Source organism: Trichoplusia ni, unplaced genomic scaffold, assembly GCF_003590095.1.
Source record: "Trichoplusia ni isolate ovarian cell line Hi5 unplaced genomic scaffold, tn1 tig00002144, whole genome shotgun sequence".
NCBI classification, from domain to species: Eukaryota; Metazoa; Arthropoda; class Insecta; order Lepidoptera; family Noctuidae; genus Trichoplusia; species Trichoplusia ni.
The window spans coordinates 1-15,646 of NW_020800205.1; the positions used below are offsets into that span (position 1 = coordinate 1).

The 15,646-nt window shown below is 34.6% G+C and overlaps 2 protein-coding genes and 1 pseudogene across 2 annotated transcripts; 1 reads left to right on the forward strand and 2 right to left on the reverse strand.

Annotated features, from left to right (window-relative positions):
* Positions 1–1,285: 1,285 nt before the first annotated feature.
* LOC113507452 lies at positions 1,286–3,633 on the reverse strand (annotated as a pseudogene).
* A 5,390-nt stretch (positions 3,634–9,023) lies between these two features.
* LOC113507451 (putative nuclease HARBI1) lies at positions 9,024–11,479 on the forward strand. Its single transcript, XM_026890306.1, has 6 exons — positions 9,024–9,529; positions 9,607–9,787; positions 9,915–10,105; positions 10,214–10,349; positions 10,461–10,602; positions 10,732–11,479. Exons 1-6 carry the CDS (start codon positions 9,429–9,431, stop codon positions 11,148–11,150), a joined length of 1,170 nt encoding a protein of 389 aa, XP_026746107.1. The 5' UTR covers positions 9,024–9,428; the 3' UTR covers positions 11,151–11,479.
* Positions 11,480–11,649: 170 nt separating this feature from the next.
* Positions 11,650–13,788, reverse strand: LOC113507453. Its single transcript, XM_026890307.1, has 4 exons — positions 13,653–13,788; positions 13,225–13,357; positions 12,181–12,298; positions 11,650–12,036 (listed from the first exon to the last, which is right to left on the reverse strand). The coding sequence occupies exons 1-4, from the start codon at positions 13,700–13,702 to the stop codon at positions 11,702–11,704; spliced, it is 636 nt and encodes a 211-aa protein (XP_026746108.1). The 5' UTR covers positions 13,703–13,788; the 3' UTR covers positions 11,650–11,701.
* Between the last annotated feature and the right edge of the window lie 1,858 nt (positions 13,789–15,646).

Consider the following 15,646-nt stretch of genomic DNA (forward strand, 5'->3'; position numbering starts at 1 on the left):
TATAGTATATATTTTCATAGAAATACAATAAGCTTGGTAACCATTGAAGAATTATTTGAATATGATATTCCTAAACGGGATGAATGTGGTCAAAAGTTTTCTCTATGAGAAGGACCTACCTCTTTATAAATCCCCAGAATAACAAAAAGGGTCACCACTTAAGCTCTTTTTTGTTAGTATAGTTACACTTAAAATTCTTTTGCAGTGCATGACTTAATCTCATGCTTTTGTTTTGCCACATTATTTATTTGAATTATGATGCTTGTTAGTCTCTTGAAGTTTGATGTTATCTGCATTATTGATTATCCTCAAGAGCAGACTTTTGATAAAAAAATAAACATAAGTAGTAGTTAGCACTGCTTTGAAACATGATGTGTGGTTCCCTAATGTAATTTTTTTATGAAAATTAGGTTGATGTTGAGGAGGAAAGAGCTTGTCAGGTACTCATCTACAAGAAACAAAACCAAAAAACAATAAAGTGAAGTTATTGTTGATGACATACCTATAAAACTAACACCCGTTGCTGACGGTTGGTAATTTTTAATTTAAATACTTTAGATTACTTTTGAGTTTGAAATAACTATACTAAATGAATTATAATTCAATCATTAAAACTAAAAAACTAACAACATTAAGTCGAGATAACTACCTAAATGCCCATCATTTTGCCAGATACTTGAAATACTCCGGAACAAGTAGCCAACGCTCAATCGCTCCACCTCCACCTCCCGCGCATCCACTACCACCTTCAATAGCTTCAATCGACACACATTGGAAGCCGCCGAAGAAAAAGAAGAAAGCCGACGATGAAATTTTAAAAGTATTTAAGGAGTGTGAGGGGTCCGCAAGGCAGTATGAAGAGAGCGTGATCGAGTTGCGGAAGAATTAGAAAGAGAGAGGATTAGACAGCGTGATGTAGAGCTGCAGTTGCAAGCTAAATGGCTGGATTTTTTTAAAGAAGCTTTGAAGGTATTGGATGCATATTTGGCGAATAAAAGTGTAATAAAATCGGACATTTTTTTCGCCAAATATGCAACTAATAGTAAGTTATTTGTTAGGCTTATTGTTTTGTTTGTTTATTGTTATTAAGTTTTATTTGTGTAATGTAGATAAAGATTAGCTTAATAAATAACTTAGACAATATTTATTTTAAGATCTTTTAATTATATTTCATAGAGAAATACTTTTTATTAAATAGTGGAATAGTATCTGGAAATTTTTATTTTATCACAAAGAAAAACCATTTCTACATTCAAAAACCATTTACTAAAACTTGTCTCAAAACAGCTCTTTATGACCGTCAAAAATTCAAATTAAAATAACAGCACATGTACAGTCTCTTAGCGACAACACCGTTCTATAAAATACAATATAGAGCTTAAAAGTAACAACACGAAAATACAAATAAAAAACAATTAGCTAAGACCTAACACTCTGTGCAATGAGTTTAAAATTACAAATAAAGAAAAAAATACAGACAGAGTTCTCATACAATTATTCTCTTATGACACATGGTAACACAAAACCTAGAAAAAAAATGGAAAATTAAATTAATTATTAACAATGTGTAGTCTATTGATTCTATCCACTAATATTTGTCGTAGTGTTCTACCGCGAATCAAATCATCTCTAGAACCATGATCGCGAAGAGGTTCTTCTGAAGAAACTGCTGATATTCCTAATTCTAAAGAATCTATGACATCTTCTTCAGGATCGGGCACCATAAAATCTATCGCTAAGTTGTGTAGAACGCTACATGCCATAATTATAGTTGCACATCTTTCGGGGTGTAGTGTAATGTCCGGTCCTTACAAAGGCATCTCCACCTATTTTTAAGTCTACCAAATGTATTTTCTATTACAACTCTGGCTTTCCCATGGATGGTATTATATTTTGCCTCTGGCGTACCTTCAGCAGCATCTGGGATTGGTGTCATCATCCAAGGCCTCTGTGGATATCCAGAATCACCTGGATTTTTTTTTATTTAAAGAATAAGTTATTAAAAAAATCTATAAATTTTAATTACTGGAACTTGCCTGCTGCCCTAAGTATTTTGCAACATATCTTTTTCTAATTGGTTAATACATTTTTACCTACCTAAAAACCAAACTTGTTCATTATTTTTATTTATGTCCTGGATATATCTATTGGCTTGACTATTTTCCCAAATAAATGCGTCGTGGGTAGCACCTCCATATTTTGCATTAACATTAATAATTCGGCATTCACTGTCACATATCTGAAATGTAAAAATGTGGATGAAGATGCAACTGTACAACATAATTATTGTAATTAATTAATTGTTAGGCCATCGGTGCTGAGTGAGGTATATTAAAATTTAATATCTCACCATTTGCACATTCAGTGAGTAGAAATGCTTTCTGCAATAAAATAAATGCTCAATGTCTCTTTTTGGAGTGAATATATGAAAATGAGACCCATCTATGCATCCTATTACTCCAGGGATGCCAAATTTTGTATAAAATCTGTAAATAAAGGATTTTTTGTAATTTAATCTATTATTTAATTTCGCTATTCAATACAGTCCACTCAATTTGTGCAAACTTAGTTATTATAATTTGATTACTACTTACTTGTTTTTTATAATATTACGCTGCTCTAGGGTCGCAGGAAATTTTATAAAGTAATTTAATATTGAGGGGGTTACAAGGGCGTCAGTAACCTGTCTCACATATTTACTAACTGTGGTTTGCCCTAAACATTTAGCCATTCCTACTATTCTTTGGTAGGAGCCTGTAGCATAAAATGATAAAGCACACAGTACCTAGAAATACAAATAATAAATGAATATGTGTTTAAAAAATATTATATCCATTAAATATGTAGAGCACCCATAAAAATGTACCTATTGGTTAAAATTTTGGGTAAATTCAAGTATTTACTACACTTACTTTATGTTCCAGGCTGATCCTTTTACTTGGTCTTTGACTAGATTTGACCCTTAATTCGCGACATAAATGCAAAAATGCTTCCTTACTGAGACGAAATCTATTTCTAAATTCTGTATCGCTTAGATATTGCACGTTAATATTGGCTATATTTTTTCTGAGGAGAGCTCTCCTCGAGATTTCTCTGAAATTACAATAGTACATTAATGAACCAACTTATTTTCTATTTATCTACATAAAGTATTGTAGTAGATGACTCACCTAGTTTCTCTTCGTACATTTCCACTTTCAACAATCAATCGCGCCGCAAGATAATGGTACAACGTGCTACGTCGATGGGTGCTTCTTGTTAATCTAAGCATTTTTCAGCAAAATTCGGTCACACAATCACTTAATTACTATTTAAATCTTCCAAGAAACTCTGACGAAAGTTTTGTCACTGTCAAATTTAAAGTGAATAAACTTTCGTAAAACTCGCAAGCCAGCCTTCGACAATCACGATACGATACGTCAATTTATACCTTCGTGCTTCCTATCTCCATACAAACGACTCAAGGTTACGATAGTTACGTTACGAATACGATACGAAACTTACTTGACTTATGTTCGTGCTCACAAATTTAGTTCATATTACGCACACTAGAGGCGCTGTTTATGTTTCCATACAAAACGCTCACGTTAACGATACGAATACTTTTTCGCAAGATGTTCGTGCTAGGGGTACTGATCTGTTTGCGGATGTATGGCCGAAGATTTTGTCGGTATGCCTGAAGTACTGTGAGATAAATTTATGAAAGTGTTTTGTTTTTATGTTTTTTTTATTTATATTCTAATTTGTTTAATGTTTAAATTTGTACAATGTATATTTTTTAATTGCTGTAATTGGTTTTTCACCGTTGTAATTGATTAAAATAAATTAAAAATAAATTAAATAAATTAAATTGAAGTTGTGAAATTAGTTCAGTATTTAAATTCGGGAAATATTGATTTCTTATATTCGACTGTTCGTTGTAGTCGGATACGAAATATATTCGAAGAAACTTAGGTTGGTCTTCAGGCAAAAGGGATCCTATCAAATGGTAAACATGACCTTGTACCTTAAAAGTAGGCATGAAAGGACCTTTTGAGATTTGTTTAGCACCAAAGGATGTCATTTGAAACGCACTATTATTATTAAGTGCGAATATTGTCTAAGAACTGTTTAGATTGCTCATGTTCCCCTAAAAGTAGTGATTTCAATGGTTCCGGCGGGTCTGCGAAAGAAGGCAAATTTATTTTGCCTCCAGAACAACAGAAACCAGCCGACTCCTTACTCCACTTTGAAGCATTACAAAGAACACATACTATTGCCCATTAAAGAAGATGATCTGTAATCAATTGCGAGGTTATAAGCAAACCCACTTTTATATTTGTCGGACCACGCCACCGAAATTCTAGATTGATCATCTATGTGTAAATCTAAGTTATTAAGACTATGTCGAAATCTGTCTGAGGCAAGACGGGCCTCTCGCTGTTCGTCCGTTTCAAGAGACCGAATATTTTCGATTCTTAATCTTTCATTAGACAAACTTATTAATCGATCTTGTTTGAAAGAATTGTAATGTTCACGTACCGACTCTATTCGTTGTACATGCTCATGTTCATCTTCAAGAGATCGAATAATATTATGGTGCACCCTATCATTTGTCAATTCTCGAGATAAAATATGATGTTCGCGATCAGCTGTAAGCCGTAGTTCCCTTTCAGTGAAGGTTTCTGACTCACGAAACAATGTATGACGTTCTCGGTCAGCTGAGAGCCGTAGTTCTCGTTGTGAAGCAGTTTCAGCTTCTCGGGATAACACATGTTGTTCTCGGTCAATAGTAAGCCTAAGTTCTCGTTGAGAAAAGCTTTGAGACGCACGTGATGTAGCTCGTCTCGCTCTGTCAGCTGCTAATCGCATCTCTCTCTCTGGAGAGCTTGCATTGGCTCGAGAAGTTGAGGCACTAACTCTCATAGAGTTTAACCGATGTGCTTTTTCCTCTGCTGATTCTTGAGAACGCGCATTTCTCATCCTCTTAGCATCTCTCGAATTTCGAGATAAAGATGGTCGTTTTTTAGGTGGCATTTTGTATTTTTAATTAACGGTATATTAAATATAGCTGTTGCCCGCGACTTCGTCCCCGTGGGTAGAAGATATAAGTTATGATTCATACCTGCCCTGTTTTTTTTACATTTTCCATTGTATTTTCGCTCCTATTAGTCGCAGCGTGATGGTTTATAGCCTAAAGCCTTCCTTGATGAATGGTCTATTCAACACAAAAATAATTTTTCAATTTGGACCAGTGGTTCCTGAGATTAGCGCGTTCAAACAAACAAACAAACTCTTCTGCTTTATATATTAGTATAGATTTGTATTTTTAATTAACGGTAAATTAAATATAGCTGTTGCCCGCGACTTCGTCCCCGTGGGTAGAAGATATAAGTTATGATTCATACCTGCCCTGTTTTTTTTACATTTTCCATTGTATCTTCGCTCCTATTAGTCGCAGCGTGATGGTTTATAGCCTAAAGCCTTCCTTGATGAAAGGTCTATTCAACACAAAAATATTTTTTCAATTTGGATCAGTAGTTCCTGAGATTAGCGCGTTCAAACAAACAAACAAACTCTTCAGCTTTATATATTAGTAAGTATAGATTCGATTTTTAGGTTAACTTTTAAAAATGATAATTTCAGAATTATTTACATGTCTAAACATAAGACAACATATTACTTATGATTTATTAACGAAACTAGAAAAAACTAGTAGCTTTATATAAACATTCAGTTTTAATAACACGTGTTCACCCGACTTGTTTACTCACTACTATAAAAGGACGTGTAACGGTCAGAGCCGATCACTTCTTGGTTGGCCGCCGAACAGTACGGAGCTCCGTGTTTGCCATAAAGAAAGTTAAGTACATTTGAGATTGTTATCTTGTTGTATTTATTTCCTGTATTAAATGATAATAATTATTTTTATATTTTTATTGATTAAAATTTTATTCAGTTAAAAGTATATTTTGTTAAATATTAAATAAATAAAGTGTTAATATGAATTATTCGGTGTATTTTAATGAAATTATTTCCCTTTTTTTTACTTTATTTATTTATTTATTTAATAATTCATGTACACATACACAGACAGAATACAGAAAAGAAGAAAGATAGAACACATAGTACATCGGCACAGCTTATTTCAAGAGAATTTTTTTCCAGCAGGCCCGTTTATTTATTATTCAATTTTAAAACCACACCTAAAATTAAAGTTCAATGAACTACATTACTTAATATTGGAGTTTATTATTTTTATACTAAAGTATGTATTATATGTGATTTTATAGTGGTGTGACCACCTACAAAGTAATTATTGCGTAATATAAGCAGCGAGCTAATGTCTCTAAAAATAACACAACCACAACTAATAAAAACGATGTAAATGTTTTGCTAAAGTTGAGAAGCTCAAATTAACAAAAAATTACATTAAGGATATGACTATAGAAGCTCTTATCGATACCGGTGCTACGTGTAGTATTATTAAAGACTCTATAACCAAACGATTGGGCTGTAAACTAGATCCTCATTATACCACACTTTGTGGTATTGGAAATGGTACCTTACACATTTTTGGTAAAATCACTGTGCCCGTAAAAATTAATGAAATCTGTATTGAAATAGAATTTAAAGTAGCAAGAGACAGCGAACTCCATTACGATTGCTTGATTTTACAATATCCCGATATTTCTGTTGTTATGGATTCCATGGGTTGTAGAGTAACTCTATTACTGAATGATTCTGTTAACTGTACGAAGACTAGACTACTGGACGTCTTGGTTAACCATTTAGATAGTGACCTGCAGACTAAAATAAAATCAGTTTTTGATAAATTTCCTTCTGTCATACCCTCTGAACACAACATTGGGACTGTCAAAACTGGTTCATTGCAGCTACGTCTAAAACGAGATGACGTTATTATAGACCTTATAGACTAGCACCCATTGAGAGAGAAAAAGTCAATGATATTTGCAAAGATCTCTTAAATAAAAATATAATTCGAGAGAGTAATTCCCCCTATGCCAGCCCTGTTTTGCTCGTTAAAAAGAAAGATGGAACTGACCGTATGTGTGTAGATTTTAGACCCCTTATTAAAATTATTGAAAAGGAAAGATATCCTCTCCCTTTAATTGAAGACCAACTTGATAGATTGGGTAACTCTAAATATTATATCTCAATAGATATGAAAAGCGGATTTCATCAAATTCCTGTATCGGAAGACTCTATTAAATATACTGCTTTTGTCACCCCAGATAACCATTACGCATTTATAAAAATGCCTTTCGGCATATGTAATGGACCATCTGTATTTCAAAAGGCTATAACCAAAGCTGTCCAGTACTTAAATTTTTTATTAGTATACATTGATGATTGGTTGATTCCCTTTAAGACTGAAATGGAAGGTTTACAATATTTAGAACTCACTTTAAACGCTCTTAGTGTAGCTGGATTTACAATTAATTAAAAAAAAGTGTAATTTTTTTGTTAATGAAATAGAGTATCTGAGTCGTAATGTTTCTGAAGAAGGGATAAGACCAAGTCAAACCAAAATCACCGCCTTAACTAACTCCCCAACTCCTACATCTATCAAGGAGGTACGGCAATTTATGGGATTAGCCAGTTATTTCCGTAGGTTTATACCAGAATTTGCTTCAAAAACCGCTAGTATCACAAAATTAACAAAAAAGGACCAAAAGTGGGAATGGGGTGAGGAACAAGATAAAGCTAAAGAATACGTAATAAAACATTTAGTATCAAAACCCCTTTTCACTGTATTTGACCCCAAACTACCAACTGAATTACACACAGACGCCAGTTTCATAGGGTACGGAGCCATATTACTTCAAAAAATTAGTGGTTTTTTAGGTTTACGCGAATGTTAGACATTGAAATGAAACTACTTTTACGGATTTTATCGCGGTTTAATTTTAGATTTTAGTTCCCGACGTTTCGACACCTTTGCAGGTATCATGGTCACGGGCAGACTGAGATGGCGTTCGTCTTGACAGAAGATGTTGCTCGTTCTACCTTCATATTTTAATTAATTATTTGTGGTCCGACCTACGCAGTATGAGCTCACTGTGTCTTGATGTCTTGCAGCGCTGCTCTTGGGTTTGGCCTTGAGTTTATTTATTATTGGATCCCAAGTAGGTGATATCTTCCAGCCATCTTCTCTATTGAAATTAGGGTGTTTTTTAATCTCAATAGCCTCGCGAAACATCCTAGGTAGGAATTTGGATTCTTTAGCGAGGATCTGTGGTTGGTCAAATCTAATATAATGGCTGGAACCTTCAGCATGTTCGGCGACTGCAGACTTCGTTGAGCGGCGGTGTTTCACGTCAGCTATGTGTTCTTTAACGCGGGTCCCTATGCTTCGTTTGGTTTGACCGATGTAAGAGAGGCCGCAGTCACAATCTAGTTTGTATACTCCTGCATCTTGTAGAGGTATGTGACACTTGACAGATGGTAAGGACTGGCTAATCTTCTTGGGCGGCTTGAAGTATGTTTTAATAAGATTGGTTACATCCTGAAGCGAGCTTCAGGATGTAACCAATCTTGTTAGTGACTCCTCTGACATATGGTAGTACAGCAGGCAAACGATCAACAGTGGCTGGCTTCACTCGGTTTCTGTGACGGGGCCGTGGAACTTGGAGCTTGTTGTCTCGCAGTACTCGCTTGACGTGTTGAAGCTCAGCGGCAAGGTGTCTGTCATCACAGAGTCCGTGTGCTCTCTGAAACACAGATTTTCCCACGGTAGCTAACTGTTTAGGGTGGTGGTGAGATTCACCGTTTAAGTACCTATCTGTATGGGTCTTCTTTCGATACACGGTGTGACTTATGGTCTGATCAGGATTCCTTTTAACTAATATGTCTAAGAAGGCAAGAGATTTATTATCCTCCAACTCCATAGTGAATTGAATTTTGTTATTGATGGAGTTGAGATGTTTTAAAAATGCATTTACTTGACTAGATGGTAAAACTGTGAAAGTATCATCTACGTACCGTTTGTAGAACCTGGGAGTGAAAGGAGCTGTTTTTAAGGCTGTCTCCTCGAAGTCTTCCATGAATATATCGGCGACTACAGTACCCCTAGCACGAACATCTTGCGAAAAAGTATTCGTATCGTTAACGTGAGCGTTTTGTATGGAAACATAAACAGCGCCTCTAGTGTGCGTAATATGAACTAAATTTGTGAGCACGAACATAAGTCAAGTAAGTTTCGTATCGTATTCGTAACGTAACTATCGTAACCTTGAGTCGTTTGTATGGAGATAGGAAGCACGAAGGTATAAATTGACGTATCGTATCGTGATTGTCGAAGGCTGGCTTGCGAGTTTTACGAAAGTTTATTCACTTTAAATTTGACAGTGACAAAACTTTCGTCAGAGTTTCTTGGAAGATTTAAATAGTAATTAAGTGATTGTGTGACCGAATTTTGCTGAAAAATGCTTAGATTAACAAGAAGCACCCATCGACGTAGCACGTTGTACCATTATCTTGCGGCGCGATTGATTGTTGAAAGTGGAAATGTACGAAGAGAAACTAGGTGAGTCATCTACTACAATACTTTATGTAGATAAATAGAAAATAAGTTGGTTCATTAATGTACTATTGTAATTTCAGAGAAATCTCGAGGAGAGCTCTCCTCAGAAAAAATATAGCCAATATTAACGTGCAATATCTAAGCGATACAGAATTTAGAAATAGATTTCGTCTCAGTAAGGAAGCATTTTTGCATTTATGTCGCGAATTAAGGGTCAAATCTAGTCAAAGACCAAGTAAAAGGATCAGCCTGGAACATAAAGTAAGTGTAGTAAATACTTGAATTTACCCAAAATTTTAACCAATAGGTACATTTTTATGGGTGCTCTACATATTTAATGGATATAATATTTTTTAAACACATATTCATTTATTATTTGTATTTCTAGGTACTGTGTGCTTTATCATTTTATGCTACAGGCTCCTACCAAAGAATAGTAGGAATGGCTAAATGTTTAGGGCAAACCACAGTTAGTAAATATGTGAGACAGGTTACTGACGCCCTTGTAACCCCCTCAATATTAAATTACTTTATAAAATTTCCTGCGACCCTAGAGCAGCGTAATATTATAAAAAACAAGTAAGTAGTAATCAAATTATAATAACTAAGTTTGCACAAATTGAGTGGACTGTATTGAATAGCGAAATTAAATAATAGATTAAATTACAAAAAATCCTTTATTTACAGATTTTATACAAAATTTGGCATCCCTGGAGTAATAGGATGCATAGATGGGTCTCATTTTCATATATTCACTCCAAAAAGAGACATTGAGCATTTATTTTATTGCAGAAAGCATTTCTACTCACTGAATGTGCAAATGGTGAGATATTAAATTTTAATATACCTCACTCAGCACCGATGGCCTAACAATTAATTAATTACAATAATTATGTTGTACAGTTGCATCTTCATCCACATTTTTACATTTCAGATATGTGACAGTGAATGCCGAATTATTAATGTTAATGCAAAATATGGAGGTGCTACCCACGACGCATTTATTTGGGAAAATAGTCAAGCCAATAGATATATCCAGGACATAAATAAAAATAATGAACAAGTTTGGTTTTTAGGTAGGTAAAAATGTATTAACCAATTAGAAAAAGATATGTTGCAAAATACTTAGGGCAGCAGGCAAGTTCCAGTAATTAAAATTTATAGATTTTTTTAATAACTTATTCTTTAAATAAAAAAAAATCCAGGTGATTCTGGATATCCACAGAGGCCTTGGATGATGACACCAATCCCAGATGCTGCTGAAGGTACGCCAGAGGCAAAATATAATACCATCCATGGGAAAGCCAGAGTTGTAATAGAAAATACATTTGGTAGACTTAAAAATAGGTGGAGATGCCTTTGTAAGGACCGGACATTACACTACACCCCCGAAAGATGTGCAACTATAATTATGGCATGTAGCGTTCTACACAACTTAGCGATAGATTTTATGGTGCCCGATCCTGAAGAAGATGTCATAGATTCTTTAGAATTAGGAATATCAGCAGTTTCTTCAGAAGAACCTCTTCGCGATCATGGTTCTAGAGATGATTTGATTCGCGGTAGAACACTACGACAAATATTAGTGGATAGAATCAATAGACTACACATTGTTAATAATTAATTTAATTTTCCATTTTTTTTCTAGGTTTTGTGTTACCATGTGTCATAAGAGAATAATTGTATGAGAACTCTGTCTGTATTTTTTTTCTTTATTTGTAATTTTAAACTCATTGCACAGAGTGTTAGGTCTTAGCTAATTGTTTTTTATTTGTATTTTCGTGTTGTTACTTTTAAGCTCTATATTGTATTTTATAGAACGGTGTTGTCGCTAAGAGACTGTACATGTGCTGTTATTTTAATTTGAATTTTTGACGGTCATAAAGAGCTGTTTTGAAGACAAGTTTTAGTAAATGGTTTTTGAATGTAGAAATGGTTTTTCTTTTGTGATAAAATAAAAATTTCCAGATACTATTCCACTATTTAATAAAAAGTATTTCTCTATGAAATATAATTAAAAGATCTTAAAATAATATATTGTCTAAGTTATTTATTAAGCTAATCTTTATCTATATACACAAATAAAACTTAATAACAATAAACAAACAAAACAATAAGCCTAACCAAATAACTTACTATTAGTTGCATATTTGGCGAAACAAATAATGTCCGATTTTATACACTTTTATTCGCCAAATATGCATCCAATACCTTCAAAGCTTCTTTAAAAAAATCCAGCCATTTAGCTTGCAACTGCAGCTCTACATCACGCTGTCTAATCCTCTCTCTTTCTAATTCTTCCGCAACTCGATCACGCTCTCTTTCATACTGCCTTGCGGACCCCTCACACTCCTTAAATACTTTTAAAATTTCATCGTCGGCTTTCTTCTTTTTCTTCGGCGGCTTCCAATGTGTGTCGATTGAAGCTATTGAAGGTGGTAGTGGATGCGCGGGAGGTGGAGGTGGAGCGATTGAGCGTTGGCTACTTGTTCCCGGAGTATTCCAAGTATCTGGCAAAATGATGGGCATTTAGGTAGTTATCTCGACTTAATGTGTTAGTTTTTAGTTTTAATGATTGAATTATAATTCATTTAGTACTAGTTATTTCAAACTCAAAAGGTAATCTAAAGTATTTAAATTAAAAATATACCAACCGTCAGCAACGGGTGTTAGTTTTATAGGTATGTCATCAACAATAACTTCACTTATTGTTTTTGTGTTTGTTTCTTGTAGATGAGTACCTGACAAGCTCTCTTCCTCCTCAACATCAACCTAATTTTCATAAAAAAATTACATTAGGGAACACACATCATATGTTTCAAAGCAGTGCTAACTACTACTTATGTTTATTTTTTTATCAAAAGTCTGCTCTTGAGGATAGTCAATAATGCAGATAACATCAAACTTCAAGAGACTAACAAGCATCATAATTCAAATAAATAATGTGGCAAAAACAAAAGCATGAGATTAAGTCATGCACCACTGCAAAAGAATTTTAAGTGTAACTATACTAACAAAAAAGAGCTTAAGTGGTGACCCTTTTTTGTTATTCTGGGGATTTATAAAGAGGTAGGTCCTTCTCATAGAGAAAACTTTTGACCACATTCAGTCCCGTTTAGGAATATCATATTCACATAATTCTTCAATGGTTACCAAGCTTATTGTATTTCTATGAAAATATACTATACATATATTATGTCCAGTCATGAGCAATATGATGAGTACACAATCCAAAAGTTGAACACTTGACTTATATCAGTCTGAGGTAAAAACTATAATTTTAGTAACTATTTAAATAAACATAATTATCTTTGCTTGTGACTGTATAATTATGTGCATCAAAAATTGAAACTAAACTCATTTTAAATGTTACAAAGAAAAATTCTTAATCACACCTGTATGAAGCCAGCTTCTTGTATGGGCATTCCAGTAGCAGCCTGCACCCCAATTATATTCATAACCCTGGTTTCTAAGTCGGTTAATGTTAATTGAAGCGCAGGCCCACCACCTGTACCTGACCTATTTATTTTGGCCCACTTTCGTTTCACGTTGTTTTTGAAATCACTCCAAACCTTAATATGAATAAAAAAAACCACACCAATAATAGAGAAGGATGCCCAACGCCAACATAAAATGCATGCAATGAATTTCTACTTGTGAGATGAAACTATAACCATGGATAAAGATTTGAGACATACCTTTCGCCACTTTTCCTCTGTTCTAGAGTCGCCTGTGCCATCACTATTGAGCATATCCGAAAGCTCCTTCCATTTTAGCTGTACATAGTGTCTACCACGAGGGCCTCCGCTGGGTTTAGACAAGTCTCCATGCCTATAATAATTTAAATAATTTTATAATTAAACGACTGTCTCCCATTCTATCTGGTATACACTTAATTTTAGACCTACATAAATATCATAAATTAAATACATACCCCATGGAAGTTTATTTCAATTTGATTCAAATTTGTTAAAGAACTATCAATTTAGCTTACCATTTTTTATGACCCAATTGTATAAATACACTACCTTTTGATTCATAATAATATGTATATTTAAATTTTCCATTAAAATATCATTTATCAACTGGTATGTTTACAATAACATATTAAATGAAATTTACTTACTTTTCCATGAATTCCACCATAATTGTGTATTGTGGGTGGCTGGTTCTCATTTTCTAAACTTCAGTGGTTTTGTAACTGCGATTGTAAACCCCGTTAACACTTTTAGATGTAAAGTAATACGAGTTCTTCACTTCACTTCAAACAAAGTTGTCCTTGAATGAGCTTCGCGGCACAAAATGTCATGTCGTTCGTTTAGGAACACAGTTTCAAAATAAACAAAGTTTCAGTATTATATTAATTAAATACACCATTTATTTTAAATTAATATTAACTTTTATTACTGGTTCGTTGTAAAGCATTAATATTTAAATGGTTTTAAAGTTTTAAAGGCAGTGAAATCACTACGAACAAAATACGTTATAGTTTTTGAACGAAACGTTCAATCAATTTTACGATCCTTCGTTCAATGTTGTCCCTCCTTACTTACGTTAGTATGACGTCACTATCGAAATCGTATCGAGGTTTCGATACGATTACGATAGTGCTTCGTGCTTCCTACTTTAGTTGTATTCCGTTATCGTATCGTCAACTCGATACGTTAACGATACGAAACTTACAAATGTTCGTGCTAGGGGTACAGCTGTTGGATTAAGATCCAAGAGATTATTAAGCACAGCTAGAGTGCGTGGGATTGGCGACTTAGCTGGCGGCTTACCTCACGCACATATCCTGCTATGGTTAAAAGATGAGGTTCGACCTAATGATGTAGACAGTTTAATCAGTGCTGAAATTCCAAGTCCGATTGCAGATCGCGTGCTATACGACATTGTCAAAACCCATATGATACATGGTCCATGTGGTGCATTTAACGGGAATCCTACTTGCATGCAAGACGGTCGTTGCACTAAAAGATATCCAAAATGCTTAGTGGATGAAACTGTAACGGGACATGATGGATACCCATTATATCGTCGTCGTTGAAGAGACAATGGTGGTTTTACTGTTGAAAACGAGAGTCTAGACAACAGGTAACTTTAGATAATACGTGGGGCGTTCCGTATTCGCCTGTGTTGTCTAGAACATTTCAAACTCACATAAATGTTGAAATGTGTAATAGTGTAGAGTCAATAAAATATATTTGTAAGTACATTAATAAGGGCAGTGACCACGCTACATTTGCGTTGAGAAATGAACATAAAATTACTAGATTTCAGTCAGGCAGATATATTAGTTCTTCAGAAGCTGTGCGGCGGATCTTAAGTTTCAACATTCACGAAAGATATCCACCTAGATGTTCATCTTGAAGGCGGTCAACGTATATATTTCAACGCCGAAAATGTTACAGAACGATTACAGAACCCTACACAAACAACTTTATTAGCATTCTTTCGACTTTGCCAAACTGATGATTTTGCAAAATCTCTTTTGTATGAGGAAGTTCCATCGTATTATACCTACAATAAGCAACGAGGTGTCTTTAATCGGAGACGCCGTGGCAGGCCTGTAGGTGGCGAGTCAGGTATTTTCACAGAACATGTTCTTGGTAGAGTGTATACCGTTCATCCTAACAACGCTGAGTGTTTCTATTTGCGATTATTGTTACACACAGTGCGAGGACCAACCTCATTTATAGATTTTAGAAAAGCTTGCCAAGCGCGTCATTTGCTTGAAAATGATCAGCATTGGGATGACGCTTTAGCAGAATCCTGTATTAGTGATAATCAACGATGGTTACGCCATTTATTTGTAACATTACTAACATTTTGTAATTTGTCAGATGCTATACAATTATGGGAAAAATATAAAGAAAAACTTGCAGAAGACTTTCTTAGGAATATATCTCACAATGATGAAGGCACAACTAATGATAACGTCCGTGATCTTGCTATAAATCAGTGTTTATTGGCTCTTCAGGATGACTTAACAGCAGTAGGCGGTAAATTACTATGTGAATATGGTTTGCCAAAATTGCCAACACCAACCTCAGTCGGAGACGTTACTAAAAGGGAATATTCCGCAGAGATTGGTTACAACCCAATGGAACTGCTGACGAC

Excerpts from the sequence above, each read along its gene's own strand:
- LOC113507453 (XM_026890307.1), bottom strand. The coding sequence starts at position 13,702 with ATGAGAACCAGCCACCCACAATACACAATTATGGTGGAATTCATGGAA. Across the intron at positions 13,358-13,652 it reads ATGGTGGAATTCATGGAAAA|GCATGGAGACTTGTCTAAAC; the intron begins GTAAGTAAATTT and ends AAATTATTATAG. Across the intron at positions 12,299-13,224 it reads CAGAGGAAAAGTGGCGAAAG|GTTGATGTTGAGGAGGAAGA; the intron begins GTATGTCTCAAA and ends TATGAAAATTAG.
- LOC113507451 (XM_026890306.1), top strand. The coding sequence starts at position 9,429 with ATGCTTAGATTAACAAGAAGCACCCATCGACGTAGCACGTTGTACCAT. Across the intron at positions 10,106-10,213 it reads CGTAATATTATAAAAAACAA|ATTTTATACAAAATTTGGCA; the intron begins GTAAGTAGTAAT and ends CTTTATTTACAG. Across the intron at positions 10,350-10,460 it reads ACTCACTGAATGTGCAAATG|ATATGTGACAGTGAATGCCG; the intron begins GTGAGATATTAA and ends TTTACATTTCAG.